At 39.7% G+C, this 16,703-nt stretch overlaps 1 protein-coding gene across 4 annotated transcripts in view; it reads left to right on the top strand.

Annotated features, from left to right (window-relative positions):
• Positions 1-2,344: 2,344 nt before the first annotated feature.
• Positions 2,345-16,703, top strand: part of csnk1g2a (casein kinase 1, gamma 2a) — a 30,998-nt gene continuing 16,639 nt past the window's right edge. For all 4 annotated transcript variants that reach the window (XM_036565333.1, XM_036565335.1, XM_036565332.1 and 1 more), the window contains exons 1-4: positions 2,345-2,660; positions 8,900-8,969; positions 14,781-14,929; positions 16,241-16,475. In XM_036565333.1, coding sequence (XP_036421226.1) covers positions 2,427-2,660; positions 8,900-8,969; positions 14,781-14,929; positions 16,241-16,475 — 688 coding nt within the window. In that variant the 5' untranslated portion in view covers positions 2,345-2,426. The remainder of the gene's footprint in view (positions 2,661-8,899; positions 8,970-14,780; positions 14,930-16,240; positions 16,476-16,703) is intronic.

The following is a 16,703-nucleotide window of genomic DNA, read 5'->3' as shown; positions in this document are numbered from 1 at the left end:
GACTAATTTAAGTGCACAGTTTCTGTTAATTTACTGAGTTTAACATACTGGAAAAATATAAAATGTGCCATAACTTTTTTTTTTTCCCCAGCAGATAAAGTGATTGTTCTAACTGTGTTCTCTGTAGAGGATGTTAATATGTACATAAACGTTGTATTTACAGGGTTGATGCCGTTAATGTGTGATAAAGATTTTGACACAATTGTATATTTTACAGGTCATTTCTATAAATGTTTGACTTTAATAATATACACAAGGAGGAGACTGTGGCAAAAATAAAAGTATATTAAAAATGTAAACTTTATTTTTGGACATTTAATTGTTACTTTGTCATGTTATGTCAATATTTTATTTATGCAGTTCATCACAAATGTGTATGTGGGTAATGATGGGCTGGTTCGGGTCAGTTGTAGACAAAATATTTTGAGTTTTGGGTTTGGACCAAAATTACAGGCCTGATTAAAGCTGTACTACCTGTCGCTGTGCTGTTTATACAGTTACTAAGGCTGCGTTCACATTACCAGGTTGAAGTGGCACAAATCTGATTTTTTGCCCTAATGTGACTCAGATCTGATGTTTTTTTAGGGCTGTGTGGACACAAATCTGATCTTTTCAAATCTGACCTGGGCCACTTCCATATGTGGTCCTAGATCGGATACGTATCCGATTTGTGGCCATGTGACCTTAATGTGACGCTCAGATCGGAATTCATGTGCTTTTTTCCACTGCGCTGTCATTCAGCGTTACCATGGCAGCAGCGCCGAACAGAAGTTAAAGCCTGTAAACGGTGGAAAAGCAGCTCATCTCACCTTTTTCTCCTTCGTCTCGCTCTAATAATGAAGCTGAGAGCTGATCAGAGTTAATGATCTTCTCAGCGAAGCTCGTTCTGCTCGTTAGTTTGTGCTGATGATGAACGTGATTCATTCACGTGACGTTACTGAGTAGGATGAGCTCATGAGGGTCATTTCAGGACGCCGGTTCGTCACATTAATGACAGATGTGAATCACTTACCTAAACGAGTGTGAACCATCGTGTCAGAGAGATCGGATTTGAGCAAAAAATCAGATTTGAGCAATGAGGCTTTAATGTGAACCTAGCCTAAATTGCTGCTGTTGATGTCGTCATCATTGTCAGGTTCACTTTATTTGACAATGTTTGATTCAGGCTGTTGTTCAGTGTTTTATAAGTACTAATACATATTATAGAAAGCAAATCATGATGCAGTTTATAATGATAACAGTGACATAAGCCACATTTAACATGCAGCCTAATAATCTGTTAATAATCCGACTGATAGCTCAATTGAAATAGAATACGTTCATGTAAACACCTCAGCCATTCGCAATACAGTTTCTATCCGATTGAGTGAGGTGGGTAATCCTGTAAATAATCCGCTAAATAGAACAATAATATCCATGTAAACGCCTGTATCCAATCACATTCCCAATCGGAGAGTTTAAGTACGTTCTGATCATGTGCGTCGCGTCATAGTGAAAGTTTATAACGTTGCATGTAAACACAGCCAGTGTCATGTTGCTTCTGAAGGCCGTATAGCATTATTAATTACAGTGTACAGGTGTGAGAAAGAGGGATGCATCATATTGGCCAATTGTTCCGCCACCAATGGCTTAAGACACTTTAAGAGCTCAGCTCTGCACCTGAAGCAGCTCCTGGAGTAAGAACTCTGTGGAAACACATGGTTTTTAGTGAAGTATTTTAATATAGAGTCACTCCGGACTTTTGGCTGGGGTTTTGATTTACAGCTGGCACTTAAAGCCTGCAGGAGCTTTTTGTGAATGAGTAGCAATTACTGCATCCTGCTGCTGTGTCACCTTTGCTATTGAAATCATTCCTCACTGTCATGTTGGAATAAAAGTTTGTGTTGGGCACGTAGCTCTTACGGTGTCATTTCAGAGAGTGATTTGTTTCTCCTCCTCCTTGCAGACGTTCTCCAGAGTGCTGAATGTTTTCTTGTGAACACAGACCGGCGGCGCGCGACTCGAGGCTCGAGGAATGTCTGACGCAGTTCTGCAGAATCACCTGGAGGGAGCGATGAGGACGCAGCCCGCCGCCAGGCCGCGTCTCGGATCCCGTAGCTAGGATCGTAACTTGGAGAAGGGGTGACATGTTTGGAAACATGCTGCTTTGAATTTCAAGAAGAATGCGAAACCTGCGAAAGCCGCCACTTTAAACTGGATGTTTGTTTTCGGAAGCCTGCGGTTACCAACACGTTGGTGATAAAAGCCATTGTTGTAGATACCGCCACACACGTTTGGCCATAATCTGAGGAAACCGCTCCTCTTCTTGCTCCGTGCTTTCCTCTCCTCCATCCCTCCTCCCGTACCCCTATCGCACTTTGTTTTGGTGGCTCTGTGTTTTTTATGGCAGCGGAGTAACCGTGGAGAGGCCGGGGTATCACAAGCTTATGGATTTTGATAAGAGAGGTGGAGGAGGGGGGAAAGGGGAGGTGGAGGAAGGGAAGAGAATGTCCAAGACTGGAAGTAGGACAGGTCATGGGGGCCGCAGCTCCACCACCAATTCGGGAGTTCTCATGGTCGGCCCCAACTTCCGAGTGGGGAAGAAGATCGGCTGTGGGAATTTCGGCGAGCTTCGGCTCGGCAAGAACCTTTATACCAACGAATACGTGGCCATAAAACTGGTGAGTGTTTGAGACGCACTGTTTTGTTTTGTAGCTGCATGTTGATGTATTATTGTGGTGCTCAACTCATTTCCCACCACTTTGCACAGTTTTACCTGTTCTCTGCCTCAGCACACCTGATCCAGGTCATTACGGGTTTCATATGTCTGATGAGCTGGATCTGAGCCCTGTCTCACAAAACGTGTTCAACTGAAGTCTTGGGTTCACTACACGATTTTTAAAGTCTGAACAGATTATAAAAAGACTGGGCATCTCACACTGTCAGACTGGTTTTTGCAGATTTTGGGTGACTGAAATATTGGGAATCACACACTAAGCGATTAGAGATCACACACTAACTTTTAATCTGTTGCTGAACCAAACGGAGCTCACTGAGCTCGCACAAACTCGTGCAAACTCTCGCGTTCTCCTGTTACTAGGAGACGCAAATAAACAAACATGGTGCGGCTTGCTGCTGCTGTTTTCTCTGCCGTTTGTGCTGACACAGTAAAAAAAGCAGCAGGTAAACAGTGAGGCTCGTGGATTTAAAATGTGATCGCTGAAGTATTTTTAGAGTTTTAAATGTACATAAACTCGATTGTGCCTTAAACTCAGCTCATTAAAAAGCTTCGCTCCACATGTGGGAGGCTTTTCGCCATTTTTCTTTGTTTACTTGCTGTATTTTACTTCTTTCATGCTCTCAGTTTTTATTTGCTGTTGCAGGAATCCGTTCAGATTGAGTCGTTGACCAGTTTACACTAGATTACGCTCAAGAGTTGGGTCGGAAAAATCAGACGTGTTTGATAAACTCTGATTGGTCTGAAACACAATCGGGAGGCCTAAAATCTGAGTCTGCGCTCCTCAGACACGACTCGACTCTCTCCAACTGTCGACTCTAACTGACCCAAAAATCTGCAGACTAGAGCCGACCAACTTAGACTCAGCCAGACTGAGAATCAGGGCTAAAATCAGAGTAAAAGTCGTGTAACCCCATCTTAAATGAGGCTTTCAGCTTCGCAAAAACAGCCACGGTTAACTCTTTTTACAACGGTGGTGAACGATTTTCTCTGTCAACTAGGGATGGGTCAGAATTTTCAAATAGAAGTATAAAAAATTGAATAGTGAATTAGATGTGCGAATTAGCTTCACTGTGATTATTATACATTCTCAGCTCAGAACCGTGAACTCTTGAAACTCAATACTCCACCAGAGGGCAGTGAAGAACCTGCGTCTTATTTTTTTGACATATAAATAACTGCGATAAACAATTTAATTGTATGTTTTTGTTTTTTTTTTATTATTCATTTATAGTTTTTTATAGTTCTAGTTACAGTTTAGACTCCACGTTTTTGTTGATAGTGGACATTTCATGTGAAGGCACTTCTTAGTTGACCATATAACTTAAAGCGAATACCACAGTGAAACTAGCCTTACATTTTTCTTGTATTTTATTTTGTGGGTTTATGTATAAAAAATAGTCTTAATTAATTTTAAACAGGCCTTTTTACAACCTCTCTTAAGTCTAAAGACTTATTAGACCCTTATAAGACCCTATTCTGATGGGATTAGCTTTACGTGGGGAGGTGGGGTAATGTATAATTACTTTTTACCGATGTTTCTAAGTGATTTTAGTCCCGTCCGAATGCCTCATATCAGTCAATTTTATGGACTGCGCTCTCCCGCTTCGGTACAGATTCTAGCACCTTTCACCTTCCATGAAACTTCAGAGCTGTAACTTCAAGTTATATTAATCAAATGAAAAATTAATAAATTAATTAAATTAAAAATGCTGTCATATTCCGTCAGAAAGGAGTTTCTTAAGTACGGAGGCCCTTGGAGAAGCATTTACTTGAGTTCTCTGTGGCCAAAATCAAGTCGATATGTAACGTTACTGTCCTACCTCACATGCACAACTCAAAAAAAAGTTTGATTTTATACGGTGACGTTGACTTTTGGCTGCGAATTCCCCAGCTAACGGTGATGCTAATGCTCACTGCATTGACTTAAGACAGAAAGATAAATGCTTAGATTAAACAAAATAATGGTTAAATTAAACGTTTTCTATTCTTTTCTGGAGTAAAGATTCCTTATTTCATAACAGACGTTCGGTGGTAAACTGGCTTCATTTCACCTCCCCATGGGAAACTAATCCTGTTACTGTTACAGTGGTTTTAAGACTGACATATGTAAATGAGCTCTGTTCTGATTGGCTGTCCTCATTCAAAAAGCAGTTGGGGCGGAAGCACTCTTTATAACCTCAATGTAAATGAGTGGGACTATACTGCTGTAGGCTGAACATGTGGAGATGTTGTTGGAACAAAACCTCAGATGTCCATTTTTGATGGTTTTCAGTTTTTGACATAATTTGAAAATACCTATGGCTCTTCACATTGTATGTAAATGTCATGATGAATGGACCAAAAGAAACGACCCAAAATTACTTGGGAAAAAAGTCTGGTTCCATTGACTTACATTAAAAGTGAAGTGTGTTTTTTCCTTCTCCTATAAAGTTACCATTTTGGAGATACGAGGTTTTGTTCTGACAACAGCGATATATAAATATGCTGGATTTTGTGACATCACAGACAATTAATTAAAGGTGTGCTTAGTTTTTTTTTTTTATGTAGACTGGGGAGTGAACAGTATGTTTTGAAGCTTTAACAGTGTTTGCATACTACATCAAAGCAACAAAAAAAAAAAAAGCAAGGGAAGTATTTCATAATATGGGCCCTTTAAGTTATTCTCCCGAAGTACTACTTGGTCATGCAGTTGAAGTATTTCCTGTACAGAATAAACACACTTTACGCTCTGTGATGTTTTTCCTCCATACATGACCGACTGCGCCAGTCTCGCTTAAATATGTTCCTCGTTTACTCATGAAATTGCTAAACTAAAGTCAAACACTGAGGTTTATAGAAGTAATCCAGACCTCTGGTACAGTAAAACGGGCTTTTTATTCAGTACTAATTTAGCGTTTTATTCTTACCAATTAAAATGTACTTATGTTTGTGAGAATATTTTGTTTAAGAGGGTAAAAGGTATCGAATGAAGTTTCATTTATGGCAAGCAGTTTAACAGATCATACACAGATTGTACACAGGATTTCTCTTTTGCTCTTATTTACAGCATCGACTCAGAGATTAGACAGCCTAGGCTACGTTCACATTACCAGGCTGAAGTGGCACAAATCCGATTTTTTTTGCCCTAATGTGACTCAGATCTGATGTTTTCAGGGCTGTGTGAACACGCAAATCTGATCTTTTCAAATCCGACCTAGGCTACGTTCACATTACAAGTCTCATTGCTCAAATCTGATCTCTCTGACATGATGGTTCACACTCGTTTAGGTAAGTGACTCAAATCTGTCATTAACGTGAACCGGCGTCCTGAAATGACCCTGATGAGCTCATCCTACTCAGTAACGTCACGTTAATGAATCACGTTCATCATCAGCACAAACTAACGAGCAGAACGAGCTTCGCTGAGAAGATCATTAACTCTGATCAGCTCTCAGCTTCATTATTAGAGCGAGACGAAGGAGAAAAAGGTGAGATGAGCTGCTTTTCCACCGTTTACAGGCTTTAACTTCTGTTCGGCGCTGCTGCCATGGTAACGCTGAATGATGGGGCAGTGGAAAAAAGCACATGAATTAATCCGAGCGTCACATTACGGTCACATGGCCAAGAATCGGATACGTATCCGATCTAGGACCACATATGAAAGTGGCTCAGGTCGGGTTTGAAAAGATCAGATTTGTGTGTCCACACAGAGTCGCAAAAAATCAGATTTGTGCCACTTCAGCCTGGTAATGTGAACGTAGCCTTAAGCCACTTTCATATGTATCCGATTCGTGACCATATGTGAATGCTCGGATCGGAATTCATGTCAGTTTAATCAGGTTTAAGCAATGAGGCCTGTGATGTGAACATAGTCTTAGATAAACCAATCCATATTTTTAATTCCTGTTTCTAGGCAAGTCAATATACAAACGAGAGATGGCAGATTTATCTAATCCTCAGTATTCTGCGTTTTTGTGTGGAAAATTACATGGTTTAAATAAAGGAATTATAGTTCTAGAATAACACTCGTACATGCCAAAAGAATGAAATCCAACCCCTCCAGTATCAGTATTGGATTCAGCCCTGACTGATTGTCAGACAGATGCCGTCTTGAGTTCATGCAGACATTCTGGTTGTGATATTGGATCCTTCATTCTTAAACAGAGTCACTGAATGCATGTTTTATTGTATCCCCCCACATAATGAAGCTGATTTAATGTCTTACTGGAGATCCTTTTAGTGGAGGGTAATGCACTCTTCAGAGCTCATGCCTGAGACGGGCTTGTTGTTTAAGAGCATAAAGTTGCTTTGCTTCTCACTTGGAACATCCTGTGATCTTTGTGGGTGGCTGTATTTATTTATCTCTCTGTGTTGGAGCGTGTGTTTGTTTGTTTTTTTCCGTTCTGCTCTGTGTTCCTCTGCTCTTCCACTTGGCAGGATCATAGAGCTGCTGCTGGTGTCAATGATGACTCAGCCCATAAGGATCCTGTACAGTGTACTAGTGTAGAGATTCACAGAATTCGCAAATTGGGTTTTACTTTACGGTGATTTATTGATTCCATCCAGCAAAAATAATGAGTCTTGTCATTTATTTTATAAGTGTTTTACATGAACTTAGAGCCTGCGCCCAGGTTTAAAGCGAGTTCCATGATTTTCAAGCATTTTCTGCCTAATTCAGTCTTTAAGATGCAAACAGAATCATTTAGAGTGGCTTAATGTAAAATGGTTCATAGTAGTTTCCTCCTTTTAGAAGCTCTAAATGCTCTGAATCACCACCGCTGTGAACAATTATGACTCTAAGTTTCTCTAGAGCAGAGCGTTTCACACCAAACCACTCTGAATGACTCTGTTTACATCTTAACCATTTAATTATGCAGAAATCTTGGAAAAACCGTGGTTGTATTCTCTTCTTCTTGTTTTTTTTTTTTCTCTTTCTTTTCTTTCTTATTGAGTTTGTGTTTCCAAGTACTGGCAGAGTATGACGCATTTGAATGTCAGTCTGGACTACCAGATGATATGTATGCGCACTTCTTGGTCACTTTATCAGAAACCCTTGGCTCCACCTTGCTGGATGGTAACTCATCTGTTGAAGCACAGTTTGTTAGCCATCCTCTAGCTCAGGGGTCGGCAACCCAAACGTTAAGAAGAGCCATTTTGTCAAGGTTCAACAAAAATCGAACCACCTTGGGAGCCAAAACATGAAATGCCCATTTAATTAAAGTAACGTTTCACCATCTTGCCTGTAAATGTGTCTCAGTGTGTGCCGATGTTCTAGTATAGACTAAAAATATAAACGAAAGCGCAGACTTACTTTTCTCTGCTTTAAGCTTTAGCTCAGCTATAGCTGCTTTTCTCGCATCTCTGGCAGGAAACTTTTCCACAAAGTTGAACAGTTTCTTGTAAAATATCTCTTGACTTTTTACGAGGCTGAAGTCGCTTCTCATTCACCAGCTTCTTGTTTGAATTTTCCCGTTCCACCTTAAATGTAGCTAAGTATGTAGCGAACTGTTGCACCATTTAAGGTGGAACGGGAAAATTCAAACAAGAATTATAAACGTAAATAAGTCAGTTTGTCTCCAAATTGTCGATGTTCATCTTAAATCTCTGTCTTTGCCGTTTTGTTAGCTACTAGCTAGGCGAGACTGTTGCTATGGTGACCAGCAGTCTGCGCTGATCTTTAGGGTTAAAGGGTGAATTAGCAGTTCTACATTAACTCCAGAGTTTAAGACCATTTATTGTTAAACTGTGTTGAACGATCAGCAGAGCTTTATTTTACTGTAAAGGAGGATTATTTTATTTTTACCTACAAATCTGATTCTGCTGTGGAGCCGCAACAGGGCAGTAAAAGAGCCGCATGTTGCCGACCCCTGGGCTAGCCCTTCATCGATGGTAAGTGTTCCGTTGTTCTCATTGCTAACATTGCAAACATCTGGTCAACTGTGGTCTTACAGTGACAAATACTGCAAATAAAAAATTCACCGCTGCATATTTTCATCTTCTTTAAGGACTGTAGTGAAAATTCAGACCTCCAGTGTTTTGCAATCACATCATAGTTAAATAATCTATTATTTCAACTTAACTGCTGTGTCGTCGCGCCGAGTGTTGGGTAAATGGAGGGTGGAAGATCTGAAGTAGCTGAGCCTTTAGAGCTGTGATTTTAAGAACATCTTTTATACGTTGTGTTTTTCCCTCCAATCCCAGGAGCCGATCAAATCCAGAGCACCGCAGCTCCATCTCGAGTACAGGTTCTACAAGCAGTTGGGGAATTCAGGTGAGTTATTATTATTGTGCTTATGTAATATTGGACTTTATTGCTTTTCTTTGTTCCATTCTTTCTCGTGATAAGGCTACACATTATGCGCTTGCAGCATTGCCTGGGGAATTGCCCGGGTTGATGTAGCGTAAATACTTCTGACCCTTTTCCTGCTGTACTGATACACATCCTCTCAGCAGCGTTCAGTTGGAGCGTAGCATGGCGACTCTTGTGCGTCGTTTGCTGTACTCTTCCCACACGTGTTTTGATAAGACTACTTGAGATTAGGCCTCTCTCATCTAGCCGAGGCTGACGGAAATGTGTGGTGGTGTTTCTTTGAGCAGCCGAAAATGAAAGTCAGCCGTCAGATTAACTGACTTCTCCAACTGATTAAGGACAAGTATGAGCAAAAACCTGCACACGTTCGTGACCTTCTTGTTTTTTAGGGCTCAGTGTTGGCTTTTATAAGTGGTTCTCAGACTTGGCAGCCTAGCGGCAGGTTTTGCTGGCCGAAAATGACCATATGATTAAGATAATTAAGATTTTGTGTGTATGTGTATGTGTCACTGATTACTGTTAATCTAGGGTGTTGGTTAATGTGTTGCATGCAAACACAGTGTTATAAGGCAATATAATTTTACAACAGATTTTACTGTCAGTTTGTTGTTTTAAAAGGGGGATTGCATAGATTGCTTAGTTTTTTTTGTAAACGTATTTATTCAAGTTTACAAGTTTTGCAATTAACCAATTACAATTAACACTGGCCAATAAACACAGAAGAGCAAACAAATATTAAGCAACACACATAAAACAAGTAACTGTGAAAAACTAAATAAGTAAATAAGTAGATAAAAATAAATAATTTTTAAAAACAAACAAAATAAAAAGCAAAAACAAATGAAAAAAAATAACAGCAGGTAAACTAGGTACGATACAGCTAGAGCATATTACAATGGTTAAGATGTAAAGTCAGTCAGAGTGATTTAGGGTAACATATTTTAAAAGGTCCATATATGGTGGAGAGGTACGTGCTTGGCGTTGTAAAGCAAAATAGTCCCCAAAGAATTTATTTATTTATTTATTTATTTATTTATTTTTTTAAGAAATTGCTGCTATTTTACCACTGTCAACACACAAAACTCTGAAATTTAGATAGTAAATAAAATGTCTATATCGGTGTTGTAGTCATGGCGACCCCAGGTTCCTATCACCACCACTGTAAAGACATCTGAGTCTGTACAATCAACCGTTTCACACTAAACCACTCTGAATGAGTGTTTGAACCACTGAATTATGCAGAAACTTTCAGAAATAACAAAAGAAAAAGAGGATGCCACGACAGCAACCAAAGGCCACAAAATGGTTGTTGATTGCCTAAAGCTTAGGTTGCTAAGGGCAACTGTTAATGTTGAGCCCTAGTTTTGTAACTGATCATCTCCGGTCACACTTCAAAGCAACACCTCACCTACCAGCTTTCTAGAGATGTCATATCAAAACTAGATCGTTTAATGTAGGCATGATGCCCCCGTTTTGTCTGATGCTGGTGTGAATAACACACGCATCGCTATTTTGTCTAATTTTTTTAATTGTTTTTTATTATATTTATTATTTTATTTTATAATTTGTTCTTTTTTTTCCTGAGCAATTAATTGGAGCACTACTTTTAGATGATCAAACTCCTCAAGCACTGTACTACTTTGCACTAGGGAATATTTGTCAATATTCAGGGGAAAAATGCATTTCAATGTAAAAAAGCCCACTTAAATGTTAGAATCTCTCTTCTGTGGCTCCTAGTATGTTTCTGGCCCAGAGTTATGTAGCGATATTGCACACAGCTGCTACCCAAAGCACATCAGAACATGGCTTTGCTGACCATCAGTAATACAGTAATAAAAAACCAACAGCGATCTACTTTGGGTTTAATTAGTAGTACAGTCAGTCCAAATGTGAATGCTTTGTAGCATGATTAGCTAATCAAATAATGTGTATATGGTAGAGAAGTAAGCTGCTAGTTTAGCTGCTTGGCTAACACTGCTACTCAGCTACCGTAGACATTTTTTGCTTCAGAGTTGGTGTGCACATGCTTTCATTGCACATATTGATGATGTGATATATAACTGATTTGGGAGATTTTATAGGTCTGTACGTTCTCATGATTTCCAAGTTGAAAATCACCGGTTTCATAACAGCGTGAGTTTTTAAGGATGCCTGATATTTACTTGATACGGTGTTCACTGCAGTCATATTCTATGTGTTTAGTAAAATGTGTTTAAAATTGTAATTTATTTGAATATTTGGTAGTTTTTTAGAATTTTGCTGGGTTGTTTGTGCTGTGAAAAAAAAAAAGGGAGAACAAATATCAGAAAGTTCCTTTTGATGCTCATGAAGTGGACAAACTCAGGATGCTTTCCGCTTTGGAAAGGCGAGAGGAGAACAGTGCGTCTCTCCACCTCATTTCAGGAGCTAAAACTTTGCCAGTGCTTTCACTCACAGCTGGGATCGAAGAGGAGTTTGAGCTGATTTGGAGATCCAGCTCCACACGAGACAAAGCAAAAACGGGATAAACGTCTTTAAGCGCAAATAGGATCCGATTATTTGCTCCCAGCATGAACAAACGGTGACACTGGACTACTGTCCATTTTGTTAAAGTGGAACTAGTGTGAAGAGCTTCATCTCTTAATTCGGAGACTTTGAGTGCTTCCAAATATGACTCGTCTGTAGCACAGTTTTAGCTGCTTCCGGAGATTCTGATCCTTTTGTGTGTCAGTTGCTGGTACACAGCCAATTCGTCATCTTGGTTAGATGTAGATGTAGATTGAACTTTGTTATTGCGTAGTATGAGTACAGGGCAACAAAATGCAGTTAGGATCTACCAGAAGTGCAAATAGTAGCATTGTGCAAAAAAGTGCAAGTGTAATATTATCTATATATACAAGTAAAAACTACACAAAATAAATAAACAAGTTAAATAACAGTCTTTTAATATAAAATTATGTTGACAGCAGAGACGGCTGTGATTGGTCAGGGTTTATGTCAGCAGTGAAAGTTCACAAAAATCTAACAGAGGCTGAAAAAATTAATGCCACATTTTGCCGTCTGAAAAATCACATTTGTGTGCAAGAAGTGATTAGTTGTACACAAATTAATATGTTGTCGTCTGAGTAAATGGCATGGACAGGTCGTTCTTGGCATGAAAAGACCTTTACCCAGCACCAAAAAATAAATAGCCGTCAGTTTGACCTTCACTCTTATTCTCTTTTACAGACAGAAAACATTAATATCACTTACAGTCCATGATATTTAAGTGATATGTGCTAAATTTGCATAGACCTTTAGGCTCAGTCCCATTTATGTTTTACTCCTACCCCTTGTTTTCAAGTGTGTCCTTGTCCCTTGGAACTGAGTTACAAGTTGTAGTGGTTGAAATCTTCCCTCTGAAATGGGACCCTCAAATAAAAAGAGCATCACTTCATTAACAGCTACCAGCGCTGCTCTGTAGGCGACCCTGCCAGTCTGCAGTGACAGCAGAGGAGGGTAAAGTTCAGCTCCACACTGCTGGGCTTTAGTTACATTTAGGGCATCATATGACTTCAAAGAGGGGGGCAATTACTTATTATCACCCACCCCTAATTCTTCAGTGATATGAAGCTGAAGTCAGATATTCACCAGCTTCTTGTTCATATTTCCCGTTCCACCTTAAATGGTGCAGCAGTTGTGACACCATTTAAGGTGGAATGGGAAATGTAGCTGGCTCGCTACTGAGACATCAGCAAACTACTGGTGGTTTTCATGGTTGTTATGAAGAAAAGGACCATAATACATTGAAACAACATTAAACTAAGATAATACAGTGGTTTCTGTAATTTAACTGAGAAAATTCTCACATTTGTGGGTTTCTTTGGTCTTTTGCTCAGCCATCTTGCCAGAATTTCTTTTTTTTTTCCTGTAACACTCCGTTTGGAGGGCCATGTAGCCCTAACACTTCACCCTACCCCTCTATCTTAACAAGAATCGGGACACCCTACCCCTAGGAGTGAACATGCAAAACGGAGGGGTAGGGCTAAGTGATAGGAACAAGGGGTGAAATGGGATGGGGCCTTGGATTTGTGCAGTAGATTATTTCCACACTGCCAATATAATATCAACTCTCATATCCAGACAGCTAAAACATATGAGTGTTACGTTTTACAGTTTGTTTTAGCGCAGACAGTTCTTTGATATTTCAAAGGAGATTTGTTTCAGAATTAGATTGGAATCATTTTGTCTGATCTAGCACTTTCTGACCCGATGCTGATCTGGTTATCGCCTCTGTGCCCTCTGTAGTTAACACTTAATGCTCATTAATATGCCATGGTTTTTCATTCTCATTAGACGGGAGCAGTTGTCTCCTTTCAGACTCTCTGCTGTGAGGTGTAACTGTGTGATGCAGTCTGCAGATTTCTTTTCCTCCTTCTTTTTCTTTTGCGTGACTTGCTGTGTGAGTGACAGAGCCAAAGAGGAGGAGAGTGAGAGGTGGCTTACGAACGAAGGCGTTCAGTCTGAGACCAGATGTCTGCAGATTGTCTCTTAGCCAATGCGCTGAGTCTCTGTCACACTGCCTCTTCTTTTTATAAATACCTCAGCAGAACAGGGACCGCAGGGTTCACTCGCCACACACCCTGCGGCCCAGGGATGGCCATGTTTGTGTGTGTGTGTGTGTGTGTGTGTGTGTGTGTGTGTGTGTGTGTGTATATATATATATATATATATATATATATATATATATATATATATATATAGTTGAATGCAAAAGTTAGAAAACCTCCATTCAAATTACATTTTATGGTGAGGGTTAGGGTTATGGTGATTTCCTAGTTGATGCATCCTCTACAGAGAACACACATAAATATGACATTTTTCTGCAAAAGTGAAAAATGTTATTTATTTGCTGAGTGTAATGTATTGGAAAAGGTGCCATTATTTTTGCTCAGATCACATTTTATTTATTTATTTATTTATTTTTCAATATGTTAAATTGAGTAAACAAACATTGTGTTGGAAGATGTGTTCAGTTAAAAAATCAACAAAACATTTATTAATTTGACCAATAGTGCACACACTTCTGCAATGAGCGTAAATACAGCACTGTAAAAGTCACAGACAGCCCTTCATTTATTTAATTTCTAGTTAAAAAGTTATTTTTCAGCATCTGGAACAAAACAAAGAAGAAAACACATGGAAAATGACACAGGAGCTACTTCGACTAAATTGGATTTTTCAGTATTTAGTGTGTCCACTCTATTTTTCTTACAGCTTCCATTCTTTTCAGGAGACTCACTTTCAGTTCCTCAAAGAATCTGCAGACACACCTCCAAAGTTCAGTCTCAGAAGCTGGTTGATCATTTTCTGAAGTAATCAAACACATTCAGTGGTGTTGAGGTCTGGACTCTGGGGTGGTCAGTCCATCGTTCAGCTTCTTTGTTTGATGTGTCCGTCTCCTTTTCTCAGTGAGGTTCTTCTTGATCAGCTACACATCCTTTCAGACCCACAGCGCTGAGTCGTCTTCTCACAGTGGAAGGATGGACAGAAACACCTGTGGATGTTTTCCGATCTGAAGCAGCTTGATTTTCTTGTTGTTTTCTTTTAATCATTTTTGAGCTGTTTTCCTTTACCTTTTCTCTTCTTTATGCAAGTCTAAAATATAATATCTGAAAAAATGAATAACTTATTAAATACTAAATGGCCATAATGGCTAGAAATGAAATAATGAACTGTGTTCTCTGACACACCACTAACCATGTCTCTTTATGCCTATGTGTAATAATAAACCCAATCTCTGTGTGTTCTCAGAGGGCGTTCCTCAGGTGTACTACTTTGGCCCGTGTGGTAAATATAACGCCATGGTGCTGGAACTGTTAGGGCCCAGTTTGGAGGACCTGTTTGACCTGTGTGACAGAACCTTCTCCCTCAAGACCGTCCTCATGATCGCCATCCAGCTGGTGAGACTAAACTCCATCATAGGAGGGAAAAGAAAAGGAAAATATGGCTGTGAAGTGTTAAAGTGTGATGTAATGCAGTTTTAGATTATTGTAAGAGTTTCCTTGAATCTCATGTGCAGATGGGGCTCAAAAGATATAGACAGTTTTAATGAGCTAAACATTCTGGTAACTTTTATTTAAGCAATAGAGCACGAGAGAGAGTGTGTTTATCGCGAATAACATCACAGCTGTGATTTGGTCGCCGTAGATCATCACAGCCGTGATGTTATTGGCGATAACACACTCCTCGAGTGTTCTATTGCTTTTATACAACAGTTAAATAAATAAAGTAATAAATTAATAAACTGGGCCGTGAACGCGGCGTTTAATATGTTTTAATGTTCGCAGTTCCTTCACCAAATTATAGTTCCTTAACGAGCAGCTCGTTGCTACATCAGAATAACGAGCTCCGCCCACTCGCTGCACAGCTGGCAGTTCGTTCTCCAGCTCCTTACACTAAATTCCCAAACTGTCATCACCACTGAGCAGCTTTTCAGTCGGCAGCTGTGACAGAAGAACAGCTAAACAACCTGGAATCAGCCAGAAATGACCCGAATACCATTCTCCAAACATGTAGTCTGATCTTCAGAGTCTGACCAAATCAGACTGAGCCATAAAACTGCCGCAATATCAAGTTTAGCTCAGTTGTGTCAGTTTTCGCCAGATCAGTATTAATGTTGTTTTGTTCCAGCCAGTCTGTAAAGCATCTTACAGCCAATTAAGTTTGGCGAATGGTGTTGGGTTCATTTCTGGCTGATTCCAGGTTGTTTAGCTGTTCTTCTGTCTCAGCTGCCGACTGAAAAGCTGCTCAGTGTTGACGACAGTTTGGGAATTTAGTGTCGTCTCATCTTCAGAGTCTGACCAAATCGGCTGTCGGTCAAATGTGATCTTAATAGTATCCATTTTCTGTCTGTGGCAAAGTAAGAAGTAAAAACGTTCATATGGCTTGAGCGTCTCCTACAGCGGTCAGAGTCGTTGCTTAGCAACAGCATCTCAGCGGAGTGATAGTGTTTGTGAAAAAAAAGGTGACGTTATGGCGAAATAACAGCACAGTTAGACACTCAACCAATCAGCTTGCGTGGCTGGAACTAACTGTTGTATAAGTAATTACATAGGATATGATGTTTGATATAATGTGTAATTTTATATGTTTAACATTTTAACAGGCAGTTGTGCTTTACTGCCTGATGATTATCGTTAATATCATCCTATTTAATTGGCTAAATGATACATCAGTTTAAAGTATTAAGTGTTTTCCTTTTCCGTTCACAGATTACACGGATGGAATACGTACACACCAGAAGTTTAATCTACAGGGACGTCAAGCCTGAGAACTTCCTGGTGGGCCGGCCGGGCAGCAAGAGGCAGCACACCATCCACATCATCGACTTTGGGCTGGCCAAAGAGTACATCGACCCCGAGACCAAAAAACACATCCCGTACCGGGAACACAAGAGCCTGACTGGAACAGCACGCTACATGAGCATCAACACTCACCTGGGGAAAGGTATGATGCAGTTCTGTAGTGTACAAATATGACCAAACGTTGTAGTTGTACAATACAATGATATAACTGATGCATAATATAACCATATTGCTGTTGTTGGAACAAAACCTCACATGTCTACTTTTTACATTTTTCAGTTTTTGACAGTTTGAAAATACCTGTTGCTCTTCGCATTATATTTAAATTTCATGATAAATGGACCAAAAGAAACGACCCAAAATTAATTGA

The sequence above is a fragment of the Colossoma macropomum genome, unplaced genomic scaffold (genome assembly GCF_904425465.1).
Source record: "Colossoma macropomum unplaced genomic scaffold, Colossoma_macropomum, whole genome shotgun sequence".
Lineage (NCBI taxonomy): Eukaryota > Metazoa > Chordata > Actinopteri > Characiformes > Serrasalmidae > Colossoma > Colossoma macropomum.
Note: the sequence above shows the minus strand (reverse complement) of the source record. Positions and strands in the feature narration are given on the sequence as shown.